General features: G+C 42.7%; 1 protein-coding gene and 1 non-coding gene across 5 annotated transcripts; one reads left to right on the forward strand and one right to left on the reverse strand.

The window, feature by feature from the left end:
- Window positions 1-5,703: 5,703 nt before the first annotated feature.
- On the reverse strand, window positions 5,704-13,404 carry LOC139268261 (dual specificity protein phosphatase 18-like). 4 transcript variants are annotated; one of them, XM_070886313.1, is made up of 2 exons: window positions 13,380-13,404; window positions 5,704-8,014 (listed from the first exon to the last, which is right to left on the reverse strand). In XM_070886313.1, exon 2 carries the CDS (start codon window positions 7,959-7,961, stop codon window positions 7,374-7,376), a length of 588 nt encoding a protein of 195 aa, XP_070742414.1. In that variant the 5' UTR covers window positions 7,962-8,014; window positions 13,380-13,404; the 3' UTR covers window positions 5,704-7,373. The 4 variants fall into 4 exon arrangements, with proteins under 4 accessions (XP_070742414.1, XP_070742417.1, XP_070742416.1 ...); XM_070886316.1 differs by lacking the exon at window positions 13,380-13,404 and adding an exon at window positions 10,911-10,931; XM_070886315.1 differs by lacking the exon at window positions 13,380-13,404 and adding an exon at window positions 10,337-10,451.
- A 284-nt stretch (window positions 13,405-13,688) lies between these two features.
- LOC139270066 (U6 spliceosomal RNA) lies at window positions 13,689-13,795 on the forward strand. Its single transcript, XR_011594415.1, has one exon. It is a non-coding gene; the product is annotated as a U6 spliceosomal RNA (small nuclear RNA).
- The last annotated feature ends 438 nt before the right edge of the window (window positions 13,796-14,233 follow it).

The raw sequence follows: 14,233 nt of genomic DNA on the forward strand, positions 1-14,233 counted from the left end.
TTGGATATGAACCGAGCACAAGGGTGTGGACTGACTTTGTAAATAGGTGTTGGGGGGATGAGATGTGCTTATGTGACTGTTTGAGGTAAATTTTGGGTAAGTGATGGTCTGTTGAAATTCCAAAATGTCACTTTATTTTTCCATTTTTTAATAAAAATCTATCAATTGTTAAGTATAAAGGTGCGTAAAGTTAACCAGAATGTATCATTAATATTAATCTAAAAATCCAAAACTTTCCAGAGGTGGATTCTCCCAGACCCCCTTGATAAATGGATCATCGATTTTGTACTTTCCTCCAATACCAGTCAACGTTTTTGTGCATACTACAGCTAAAGGTACAAAGCCCGTGTAAACCACTTGTTTCCATGTGTCAGGGCTGTTCTGGAGTTGTTGGATCTTTTTTGAAGCTGTTGCTTATCTTTTGCTATCTCTTTTATGTTCGCATGTACGATTTCTCTGACATGCAGAATTCTTTGCTGATTGTTGAACCCATGTGGACGTTTCCAGAGTGATGCTGTTCTGTTGATGAATGACATGTTTGCTAAATGGCGATGTGGTGCAGTCAAGAGCAGCCTTGTGCTATCCTGGAAAGGCCACATCCTTCAACAGAAACCATGTTCGCTTATTTTGCTGCATCCTCATGCTGAATATAGATTAGTAATGTAGCTAAGTTTGCTGATGATACAAAGATGGGTGGGAAAGCAAGTTGTGAGGAGGATACAAAGAATCTGCAAAGGGATATGGACAGGCTAAGTGAGTGGGCAAACATTTGGTAGATGGAATATAATATGGGAAAGTATGAGGTTGTCCACTTTGGCCGGAAAAATAAAAAAGCAAATTATTATTTAAAAGCAGATTACGAAATGCTGCAGTACAGAGGGACCTGGGGTCCTGGTGCATGAAACACAAAAAGTTAGTTAGTTTGCAGGTACAACAAATAATCAGGAAGGCAAATGGAATGTTGGCCTTTATTGCAAGGGGGATGGAGTATAAAATCAAGGAAGTCCTGCTACAACTGTACAGAGTATTGGTGAGACCACACCTAGAGTACTGCATACAGTTTTGGTCTCCTTATTTAACAAGGGATATATCTGCATTGGAGGCAGTTCAGAGAAGGTTCACTAGGTTGATTCCTGAGATGAAGGGGTTGACTTATGAAGAAAGATTGAGCAGGTTGGACATATACTCATTGGAGTTTAGAAAAATGAGAGGTGATCTTATTGAGACATATAAGATACTGAGGGAGTTAGATAGAGTAGATGCAGAGAGGATGTTTCCACTCATGATGGAATCTAGAACTAGGGGGCATAGTTTAAGAATAAGGGGTCGCCCATTTAAAACTGAGATGAGGAGGAATTTCTTCTCTTAGTGGCTTGTAAATCTGTGGAATTCTCTGCCCCAGAGAGCTGTGGTGGCTGGGTCATTGAATATATATCCGGAGATAAGGGGGTTGACTTATGTGGAAAGGTTGAGTAGGTTGGGCCTCTACTCATTGGAAATCAGAAGAATGAGAGGTAATCTTATCGAAAAGTATAAGATTATGAGGGGGCTTGATAAGATGGAGGCAGAGAGCATGTATCCACTGATGGGGGAGGCTAGAACTAGGGGGCATAATCTTAGAATAAGGAGCCATCCATTTAAAACTGAGAACATAAGAACATAAAAATTAGGAACAGGAATAGGCCATCTAGCCCCTCGAGCCTGCTCCGCCATTCAACAAGATCATGGCTGATCTGGCCGTGGACTCAGTTCCACTTACCCGCCCGCTCCCCGTAACCCTTAATTCCCTTATTGGTTAAACATCTATCGATCTGTGATTTGAATACATTCAATGAGCTAGCCTCAACTGCTTCCTTGGGCAGAGAATTCCACAGATTCACAACCCTCTGGGAGAAGAAATACCAGTGGAAACAACCTCTCTGCCTCTATCTTGTCTATCCCTTTCATTATTTTAAATGTTTCTATAAGATCACCCCTCATCCTTCGGAACTCCAACGAGTAAAGACCCAGTCTACTCAATCTATCATCATAAGGTAACCCCCTCATCTCCGGAATCAGCCTAGTGAATCGTCTCTGTACCCCCTCCAGAGCCAGTATATCCTTCCTTAAGTAAGGTGTCCAAAACTGCACGCAGTACTCCAGGTGCGGCCTCACCAATACCCGATACAGTTGCAGCAGGACCTCCCTGCTTTTGTACTCCATCCCTCTCGCAATGAAGGCCAACATTCCATTTGCCTTCCTGATTACCTGCTGCACCTGCAAACTAACTTTTGATGAGGAGGAATTTCTTCTCTCAGAGGGTTATAAATCTGTGGAATTCGCTGGCAGAGAGCTGTGGAAGCTGGGTCATTGAATAAATTTAAGACAGATAGACAGTTTCTTAACCGATAAGGGAATAAGGGGTTATGGGGAGCGGGCAGGGAAGTGCACCTGAGTCCATGATAGGATCAGCCATGATCGTATTAAATGGTGGAGCAGGCTTGAGGGGCCATATGGCTCCTATTTCTTATGTTCTTTTGTAACCAGCATGTGCTGACAGGGTATCTGTGACCTCTGGAACTGCAAAGTGGCTGATCCCTTCCAACTCTCCTGCTGTTACCCGAGAAGGAACCGAAAGCTAAAATTCGAGCGCTGTAATTACCAGGTGATACTGCCAGACTTCTGAACAAAAACACGCATCAACCATTACCCTTTGCTTCCTGCCTCTGAGCCAATTTTGGATCCAACTTGCCACTTTGCCTTGGATCCCATCGGCTTTTACTTTCGTGACCAGTCTGCCATGTGGGACATTATCGAAAGCTTTGCTAAAATCTATATATATTACATCATACGCACTGCCCTCATCGACCCTCCTGGATATCTCCTTGAAAAATTCAAGCAAGTTAATCAAGAAAGACTGTGCCTGTATCTCCAGCCTAATCCCACTTTCCAGCTCTAGGTCCGTAACTGTGCAGGTTACAGCACTTCAAGTGCACATCCAAGTATTTTTAAATGTGGTGAGGGTTTCTGCCTCTACCACCCTTTCAGGCAATGAGTTCCAGACCCCCACAACCCTCTGTGTGAAGAAATTTCCCTACAAATCCCCTCTAAACCTTCTACCAATTATTTTAAATTTATGCCCCCTGGTTGTTAACCCCTCTGCTAAGGGAATTAGGCCCTTTCTATCCACTATATCTCGGCCCCTCATAATTTTATACTCCTCAATGAGGACTCGCCTCAGCCTCTGTTCCAAGGAAAACAAACCCAGCCTATCCAATCTGTCCTCAAAGCTAAGATTCTCCACGCCCGGCAACATCCTCATAAATCTCCTCTGCACCCTCTCCAATGCAATCACATCCTTCCTGTAATGCGGTGACCCAGAACTGCATGCAGTACTCCAGCTGTGGCCTAACCAGTGTTTTATACAGTTCAAGTATATCCCACCTGCTCTTATATTCTATGCCTCGGCTAATAAAGGCAAGCATTCCGTATGCCTTCTTAACCACCTTATTCATCTGGCCTGCTACCTTCAGGGATCTGTGGACATGCACTCCAAGGTCCCTTTGTTCCTCTACACTTCTCAGTGTCCTACCATTTAATGTGTATTCCCTTTCCTTGTTAGCCCTCCCCAAATGCATTATCTCACACTTCTCTGGATTACATTCCATGTGCCACTGTTCTGCCCACCTGACCAGTTGATTGATATCTTCCTGCAGTCCACAGCTTTCTTCTTCATTATCAACCACACAGCCTATTTTTGTATTATCTGCAAACTTCTTAATCATACCCCCTATATTCAAGTATAGATCATTAATGTATACCACAAAAAGGGATCTCATACTGAGCTCTGCAGAACCCTAATGGCAACATCCTTCCAGTCACAGAAACACCCATCAGCCATTACCCTTTGCTTTCTGCCTCTGAACCAATTTTGTATCCAACTTTGCCCTGGATCCCATGGGCTTTTACTTTCATGACCAGTCTGCCATGTGGGACCTTATCGAAAGCTTTGCTAAAATCCAGAACACTACATTATACGCACTGCCCTCATCAACCCTCCTGGTTACCTCCTTGAAAAATTCAATCAAGTTAGTCAGACACGACCTTCCCTTGACAAATTCATGCTGACTGTCCCTAATTAATCCGTGTCTTTCAGGACTTTTTCCAATAATTTTCCCACAGCTGAGGTTAGGCTGACTGGTCTGTAATTACTCCGTCTATACTTAACCAAAGGTACCACATTAGCATTCCTCCAGTCCTCTGGCACCACACCTGAAGCCAGAGAGGATTGGAAAATTATGGTCAAAGCCTCTGCTATTTCCTCTTTTGCTTCACTTAACAGCTTGAGATACATTTCATCCGGACATGGGGACTTAACCACTTTCAAAGCTGCTAAACCCCTTAATATCTTCTCTCTCACTATGTTTATTTCATTTAATATTTCACACTCCTCCTCTCCGATAGCAGTGTCTGCATCGCCCCTCTCTTTTGTGAAAACAGGCACAAAGTATTCATTAAGAACCATACCCACATCTTCTGCCTCCACACACAAATTACCCTCATGGTCTCTAATAGGCCCTACCCTTTTGTTAGTTATCCTCTTGCTCTTAATATATTTATAAAACACCTTTGGGTTTTTCTTGCTTTTACTTGCCAAGAATTTTTCATGCTTTCTCTTTGCTTTCCTAATATCCCTTTTGATCTCACCCCTGGACTTTCTATACTCTGCTAGAGATTCTGCAGTATTTAGCCCTCGGTATCTGACATAAGCTTCCCATTTTTTCTTTATCCTACCCTGTATGTCCCTAGACATCTAGGGGGCTCTAGATGTGTTGGTCCCAACCTTTTTCTTTAAGGGTACCTATTTGGCCTGAACCCTGCGGCTCTCCTCCTTGAATGTCTCCCACTGCTCGGACACTGATTTACCTTCAAGTAGCTGTTTCCAGTCCACTATGGCTAAATCACTTCTCAGCTTAGCAAAGTTGGCTTTTCCCCAATTTAGAATTTTTAATCCTGGTCTAACCATGACTTTTTGCATAACTACCTCAAATCTAACTGAATTATGGTCACTAGCATCTAAATGCTCTCCCACTGATACCCCTTCTACCTGCCCAGCTTCATTCCCAAAAACTAAATCCAGAACCCCCCCCTCCAGTGTTGGGCTTGCTACATGCTGACTCAAAAAGTTCGCTTGGGTGCACTTTAGGCATTCCGCACCCTCTATACCCTTCATACTAATGTTGTCCCAGTTAATATTAGGAGAGTTGAAATCCCCTACTATTACTGCCCTACAGGTTTTGCACTTCTCAGAAATTTGTCTACATATTTGCTCTTCTATCTCCCTCTCATTGTTTGGGGGTCTGTAATACACGCCCCTTTTTGGTTTTTCAATTTGACCCATATGGCCTTGTTTGATGATCTCTCTAACATATCATCCCTCCTCACAAGTTTCTTTAATCAATACCGTGACCCCCCCCTCCCTTTTTACCCCCCCCCTCTCTATCCCGTCTGAAAATCCTGTAACCAGGACTGTTGAGCTGCCATACCTGCCCCTCTTTTAGCCATGTCTCTGTAGTAGCTATATCATACTCCCAAGTGTCTACCTGTGCTCTCAGCTCATCTGCCTTACTCGCTATACTCTTTGCATGGGAGCTGGTTAGTCATAAAAAGTGAATTTTTCCATTATTCTGCTTCCAATTTTTCTTTAATTTCAGCACACTGCGTATTTCCATTACATCAAAAACAGCTTGCAGTTATATACCGCACCTCATATGCAGCAAGATGTTTTAGAGTACTGTACAATAAAGAGGAACAGGATATGACCGATACCAAGCCTGGGATAATGAAAACAAAAGAAAGGTTAAGACTCAGAGGAAAGGCATGGTCAAAAATAAAGGTTTGAAGAAAGTTCTTGAAAGAGGGAACTGAGTAGAGAATTGCAGTGTGAGCAGAAATGTATTGGAGGAGGAGAATGATGAGATTACAATTGGGCAGCACATATCAAACCCAGTGGCACTGAGACAAAAGTGTTTGTATATGATAAAGGATGTACCTGTCCAATTACAATCCTGCCCTTCAACAACTTGACCTGATTGAGAAGAATAACAACAAATAATACTGAGAGCACATGGCAGGGGAGTCAGTGTTAGATAGAAGACAATAAACCCTTCAGCCATGGCCCTTGCTATAATCTGCTTAAAGACCCTCCCAACACATTAACCATGACTTTCTACTTTAGATACAAAGCAGATTGCTGCACATTCCACTTTTCTTTTGTGTTCTGGCTTTATTGTGTGTTTAACTTCCATCACCAATGTTTAGTGTTATTAAATGCAGGCACTGTACAAAGGTGGATACCTGCAAACTCAAACGTTACATCTGTGTAGTTTGTAAACAGTTCCAAATTTAACACATCGGTTAAACCTATTACCCTCTTACTCTAAGCTGTGCTGCAATTTATTAAGGCAAGCCATGTAAAATTAATACTTATTTCCGACCGCAGAGAGTTGTTGATGCCAGATCATTGGATATATTCAAGAGGGAGTTAGATATGGCCCTTACGGCTAAAGGGATCAAGGGGTATGGAGAGAAAGCAGGAAAGGGGTACCGAGGGAACAATCAGCCATGATCTTATCAAATGGTGGTGCAGGCTCAAAGGGCCGAATGGCCTACTCCGTCACCTATTTTCTATGTTTCTATGTTTATTTAGAGTTCAATGCTATGCATAAAAGAAAATATATTGTTCAAATATATACTCACATACAAGTCTATAAATGCATGTCTTAGTTTGGACCACAAGAGTGTGTTTGAGGGGATGAAAGGGGGCATCTTACACCTGGGTCATATCCTCTCAATATAGTAAATTCTCTAATGACACTGCATCTAACACAAGCACCAATGCATTCTCATCAGCTGAGGCCATCAGCTATTCAATAGTGCTGTGACACTTTAATGGTAGCCTACCTTTCTGAATCACACCGTTATTCCAGAGTCCCACTGCAGATTTAAGATCAATAACTGCCCAGTAGCATAGTGACAGGAAGTGCAGATTCAAGTCAGCACCAGCAGCCAGGACTGACTGCAGAAAGGAGATTCGCCAGTTATATATCATAGCACCAGTCGATTAGAGCAAGATTGGATGGGCATGGGATGGTCAAAATGAGAGTGGCAGAAAAAACACATTTGTGCAACCCAAGAGCAGAATTTTGGTGTAGAGCTTTATAATATTGACCCTTGTCATGCAAGAGTCATGGATTTTGGGGGAATTGTATTGTGTGGTACTAAAGGAAAGGTCATTTTATCCACAGCTGCCTTCATAGGCAAATATATACAGTAGGAACTTATAACACAAACATACCTAGACAAAATAAACATTATGGGTTGGTTGTACAATATTAAAAAGGAATCATTCCTCTGGTTTCTTCTTCATAAATGTCTGGTATGACTCCCAGAGGTGACGTCACCATTTTGATGGTAGTTTTTCCAAAGAGTCTGTCTTCGTACTCAATCAGCTGCTTCCAAAATCCACTATTTGGCCTAATTATAGGCCTACGTGCCCTCAACCAGGCGTGAGCCTCAACCAGAGACATGTGGTGGTATTTCATAAGGTAAGCAAGGCACAAAGTGGCGGATCTACTGATTCCTGCAACACAGTGCAACAGTGTTCGTCCATGCAATTTTTCAACATGGTGGATTTTGTCTGCCACCATGTCAAAGTACTCACTTAACTGTGAACCAGGAGAATCTGAAACAGGAATATTAATATACTCAGTGCCTGGAAGCACAGAACTCATCATTTCTGGGAACACACTGATTATACAAGTTACTCCACTGGCTAGCAAGAGACTTTGGTTATGCGAAGCAACAGCATTGCTTAAATATAAACTGCACGTGATCTGACACAGTCCCGAGAGCCTTGGTGTGGCCCGCACACCGGGAAGTGATGGAATGTTTTGCAGTGTTGAGTTGGCTCTTAAATCCATCACAAATAGAACATCCGGTTTTCTTCACTTCTTTGGCACAACATTCAATTCGCCTAAAAATGAATAAGAGTTAAAAGTAGCGATTAGAGGAGGAACAATGATTGATTCCAGTCACTGGTCAGAATCTTAGAATCATAAAATAGTACAGCACAAAAGGAGCTTATTCGGTCCTTCAAGTCTGCGTCGGCTCTTTCGAAGAGCAATCCAGTTCGTCGCACTCTCCTGCTCTTTCCCCATATCCCTGCAATGTTTTCTTCTTCAAGTCTTTATCCAATTCCCTTTTAAAGGCTTATATTTAATCTGTACCCACCACCCTATCAGGCAGAGCATTCCAAATCTTAACCACTCGTTGTGTAAAAAAGCTTTTTCTCGTGTGACCTCTACTTATTTTGCCAACCATCTTAAATCTGTGCCCACTCGTTTATGACCCTTCAGTCGTTGGAAACAGTTGCTCTTTATTTACTGTATCTAAACCCTTCATGATTTTCAACACCTCTATCAAATCTTCTTTTAGCCTTCTCTGCTCCAAGGAGAATCACCCCAGCTTATACAGTCTATCTAGGTAAATGTAATCGTTCATCCCTGGAACCATTCTAGTAAATCTGTTCTGTAACCTCTCCAAAGCCTTCATGTCCTTCCTAAAATGTAGTACCTGAATTGGACACCATACTCCAGCTGGGGCCGAACTAGTGTTTTATACAAGTTTAGCATAACTTTCTGGCTTTTGTACTTTATGCCACTATTTATAAAGTCCAGGAACCCATCTGCTTTATTAAACTGTCCTGCCACCTTCAAAGAGTTGTACATAAACAACCCCAGGTCCCTCTGCTCTTGCACCCCCTATAATATGGTACCATTTAGCTTGTATTGTCGCTCCTCATTTTTCCTACCAAAATGTATCACCTCACACTATTCTACATTGAATTTTATCTGCCATTTGTCCACCCACTCTGCTAGCCGGGGTCTAGGCCTCTTGAAGTCTATTACTATCTTTCTCACTGTTTACAGCACTTCCAAGTTTTAAAGTTTAATCTGCAAATTTCAAAATTGTGCCCAAGTCTAAGCCATTGGGCCGAAAATTCCGGCCTCGCTGACAGGCTGACATAGAGGCGAAAACCGAAGAGGAAATTGAAATGTTAAAGGTGATTGGATTCAGTGCTTTTGACACCACAACAGGAAGGAGAATGGCTCTTTAAATGCCTACGCTGTTAACGTACAGCAGAAAAGGAAGTATCTCATGTACAAGATAAACAACACAGGCTTGTGACCTTGTTGCAATTTCTACGTAATTTTATGTAAATATTTGTGTGTTTTGAGGATTATGTATTTGAGCAAATAGTAATGGAGAGGGAGTTTGAATATTTGCGAGGAAAATCATAGTATGAAGTGCGCACGGACACGGCGAGGCCTCCCTTTTCCGATCTGTCAAGATTTCTCTGAAGAGGATCCTCCGCATCTCTGGGAAAAGGACATCCGTGCGGCAGAGATTGGGCTATTTGCCCAACTCTTGCCCAGGGAATGTCCTTCAAACTTTTATGCCTGGTAAAAGCAGGCACACAGCTTACTTTTGCCAGCGTAAGAGTTTTAAAATATATAAAAATTATATTTAAAACCCTATCCATTAAGGTAAGTTTATTTTTAATATTATTAAAACATTTTTAAAAATACAAAAAGTATATATTTTTTCTAAAACATTGAATTGCATTTAATTTCAATTAATTTTAAATATGTGAGGTGTTTTGTTTATTTATGATGCTGTGTTTCGGTGTTTTAGGTGGTTTTCTCATGGATAGTAATGGGAGCCCGTACAAACAGAGCTCCAATTTTTATCAATGAGAATACTGCATAGTGATTGGTGGTCCAGGCCCACGTGACTCCAGCTTCTATGTACGTACCTCGAAGACAAGTCCCCATGCGCTGCACAGTGAATCTAGGCCTCTTACGTTTCTCCGGGACCAAACAGGTAAATTTGTAAATTTTTTTCAGCTCGGAGGTGTTCGTATGGAGGAAGCATCCAACCGCAATTTTCGGCTATTATTCTCAAGTCTAAGGGCTAGAAATTGATCAAGGGCCGCCACCGCCGGTTTACTGCCCAAAACACTGCTGAGATTCTGCAATTAACGCCGGCAGCAAATTGATCAAAAAAAAGAAAAAAAAACACCCGGTGGGAAAAATGGACATTGCATGTGGATTCTCGGCAGTCCTGGTCAAATTAAGTCAGAGGCTAGAGTTAGCCTAGGGAGGGGGAAAACGCAAACAAATTTTTTTCAAAAAATAAAACAGTGGAAAACATTAAAAGGATCCTTTTTAACTGAATCGCTGCAAAAGAATTAAAAAAATATATTAGCTTACTCTATTTTTGCAGGTTTTCATACCTACTGTCCATCAAAAGGCTGCTCCAACTGGGTGTATTTTTTTGCAGAATTACGAATCACCGCTCCTACCAAACTTGGATGGGAGCGGTTTTCCCAGCATTGCACACCGGCGGTCCGCTCCCCAGTGGTATTTTGAAACCGCTGGCGTGAGGCTCTGATGAAATTCGCAACAAATGAAAGACTGCCCAAAACAAAGAAATACCGCCGAGAAATGCAGCAGTAGGCAGATCAATATCTAGCCCTAAATCATTATTGTATATCAAAAACAGCAGTGGCCCTCGTGCTGAATCTTGTGGATTGCCACTGTATACCTCCCTCCAGTCCGAAAAACAGCCATTCGCCACAACTCACTGTTTTCTATCCCATAGCCAATGTTGTATCCATGCTGCTGCTGCCCCTTTTATGCCATGGGCTTCAATTTTGGCAACAAGCAGAATATGTGGCACTTTATCAAATGCCTTTTGGGAATCTATATTATTATATGATTAATCCATGCTCGTCAAGGTGGCTGTTAATTTTCGCCTGGATTATTGTTGCCGAAAGCTTCCCCACCAGCGACGTTAAACTGACTGACCTGTAATTGTCAGTTTATCCTTCTCCCCTTTTTTGAACAAGGTTGTAACATTTGCAACCCTCCAGTCCTTTGACTCCACCCCTGTATCTAAGGAGAATTGGAAGATTGTGACCAAAGCTTCTGCAATTTCTACCCTTACATCCCTCAGCAACCTAGGATGCCTCCCACCCGGACCGGGTGACTTACTCACTTTAAGTACTGCCAGCCTTCCTGGTACCTTCTTTTTATCTATTTTTTAAAATCTCATCCAGTATCCCAGAAACCTCCTCATTTACCATAGTTTTGGCAAAGTCCTCTCCCTTGATAAACACCGATGCAAAGTGCTCATTTAGTACCTCAGCCATGCTACTGCCTTCACCAATAGTTCTCCATTTTGGTCCCTAATCAGCACCACTGCTCCTCTGACAACCCTTTTATTGTTGATATACCTATAGAAGACCTTTTGACTCCCTTTTATGTTACCCGCCAATCTATTCTCGTACTCTCTCTTTGCCTCTCATTTTCTTTTTCACTTCTCCTCTGTACTTTTTATATTCAGCCCCATTCTCCCTTGCAGTATAAAGCTGACATCTATCATACGCCCTCTTTTTCTGCTACTTTGTACTTTATAATTCCTTTGTCATCCAGGGAACTCTGGCTTTGGTTTCCCTCTCTGTTCCCCTTGTAGGAATGTACCTAGATTGCAACCGAACCTCTCATCTTTAAAGGCCGTCCATTGCTCCATTACATTTCTGCCTGCCAGTGTTTGACTCTAATTTACCCAGGCCAGATCCCTCCTCAATTCGCTGAAATTAGCCCTCCTCTAGTTCTGTATTTTTATTCTAGATTGCTCCTTGTCCTTCTCCATAACTAATCTAAACCTTACGATACTATGGTCACTATACCCGAGATGCTCTCCAACTGTGACATTCTCCACTTGACCCACTTCATTCCTCAGCACTAAATCCATCAATGCCTCCTTCCTCGTTGGGCAGGAAACATACTGATCAAGAAAATTCTCCTGAAAACACCAGAATATCCTCTCCTCTCTGCCCTTAACACAATCACTGCCCCATTCAATATTGGGGTACTTAACATCTCCCATTATCACTACTCTATAGTTCTTGTATCTCTGAGTAATTTATTTGTAAATCTGCTCCTCCATCCCAATATTTGGTGGCCTATAAAATACACCAAGTAATGTATTATCTCCTGCATTGTTCCTAATCACTCCTGCCTTCCACTCTATTACAGATCTTCCCTTTTGTTCTTTCCTCCCCTCCATCCATTCCCTGTCCCTGCACTTGCTTAAAATCTGTTACATCTCTAACTTTTCCAGTTCTGACAAAAGCTCATCAGCCTGAAACTTTAACACTGTTCCTCTCTCCACAGACCACTTTGTATTTTCTATGAGCCGACGTAATTCTGTATTGTTTCTATCTCTAACTGTATCTCGCAATTCTCTTTGCACCTTGTTTCTACTTTCTGATACATCTTGGTGCCCAACTCCCGTACGAATTAGTTTAAACTCTCCCCACAGCACTAATGAACCTACCCACAAGGATATTGGTCCTAAGTGTGTTCAGATGCAACCCGTACATCTGGAAGATGTCACTCCTGCCACAGAACCGGCAAAAATCTGAAGCTCTCCCTCCTGCACCATGTCTCTAGCCACACGTTAACCTACAACTATTCTCACTGGCACATGGCTCTGGGAGTAATCCATACATTACTACCTTTGAAGCCCGCTTTTTAACTTCCTCCCTAGCTCCTTAAACTCTGACTGCTTGACCTCAACCCTCTTCCTCCCTGTGTCCTTGTTTCTGACATTGACCACAACCTCTGGTTCTTCCCCTCCCCCTGTAGAATGTTCTGCACTCTCCGAGTGATGTCCCTTACCCTGGCACCAGGGGGGCAACATACCACAGGGAACATCACTAACATTAACTTGAATGATCCTGACAATGTGGAAGAGAAGAACTTGCATTTATATAGCGCCTTTAGCAGAGCAAAATGGCCTAATAGGTTTCAGAGAAAAGTAATCAGATAAAATTTGACATTAAGATATATTAGCTCAGGTGACCCAAAGTTTGGTTAAAGAGATAAATTGTAAGAAGGTCTTAATGGGGGAGAGATAGGGAGGTTTAGGAAGTGTTCCAGAGCTTCAGCCCGAGAGAGCTGAAGGATAGCAGAAGGGGGCAGGAAGGCTGAGGGAGAGGAGAGAAGGGGACAGGGGCGCTGAGGGGGAGAGGAGAAGGGGACAGGGGCGCTGAGGGAGAGGGGAGAAGGGGGCAGGGGTGCTGAGGGGGAGGGGAGAAGGTGCAGGAGCGTTGAGGGGGAGGGGAGAAGTGGGCAGGAGCGCTGACGGGGAGGGGAGAAGGGGGCAGGAGCGCTGAGGGGGAGGGGAGAAGGAGGCAAGGGCGCTGAGGGGAAGGGGAGAGGGTCCCGGACGGTCTCTGTGGAAAAGGCGCGCGGCCCCTGAAAACTCACCACAGCTCGAACTAATCAACAGACCCCACCCCCTGAACCAAAAGGCCCGCCCCTCTCATTTACATTTAGAACCTAAAACCCATAATCCTCGGCGCAGAAATCTATTTTACTTTCAATATTTATGTCAGGAGTGATAAAGCATACGTGATGCAAGGAGATATTTTTGATTCTAGCGTCTCTGCCTCTTGTGTATTATATTGTGCAAGCAATGTAATAAAAATGTAAGCAAAATATAAAAAACATTACCACTACCTAAAAGTGTTGCATATCTTGATGCTTTATATAGCAATGTATCTTAACTGTTTATTTGTGCTCGCTTCGGCAGCACATATACTAAAATTGGAACGATACAGAGAAGATTAGCATGGCCCCTGCGCAAGGATGACACGCAAATTCGTGAAGCGTTCCATATTTTACTCTTTTAAAACATATCAACTTCTGCAAAACTTTCATAGTTATTCCTACTTTCAACACAAGTCGTGACACAAAGTCCCCTTCTTCAACCTCCTCCTCTACTTCACTGATTTTTAACTTTTGACTCCACAATTTCAGAAGCTCCCGTATTTTGCACTTTGAAAATATACAGTTTTCTGTAACACTTTCATATTAACAGAAAAATTCTGCAGATGCTCGAAATCTGGAAATAAAACAGAAAATGCTGATAATAACCAGCAGATCAGATAGGTCAGATGGAGAGAACTATTGATCAATAGAGAACTATTGATATTTCGGGAGCCTGGTGGAAGAGAAAAGCATGCTGACACCAAGGCTGTGGAGCGCGGCCCTGGAGACCGTTGACCACTTCCCATATCTCGGGAGCCTCTCATCAACCACGAGATCCAACACCGCCTCCA

This window comes from Pristiophorus japonicus, chromosome 8 (assembly GCF_044704955.1).
Source record: "Pristiophorus japonicus isolate sPriJap1 chromosome 8, sPriJap1.hap1, whole genome shotgun sequence".
Taxonomy (NCBI): Eukaryota; Metazoa; Chordata; class Chondrichthyes; family Pristiophoridae; genus Pristiophorus; species Pristiophorus japonicus.

Coding starts and splice junctions, on each gene's coding strand:
- LOC139268261 (XM_070886313.1), bottom strand. CDS start 7,961: ATGGATTTAAGAGCCAACTCAACACTGCAAAACATTCCATCACTTCCC.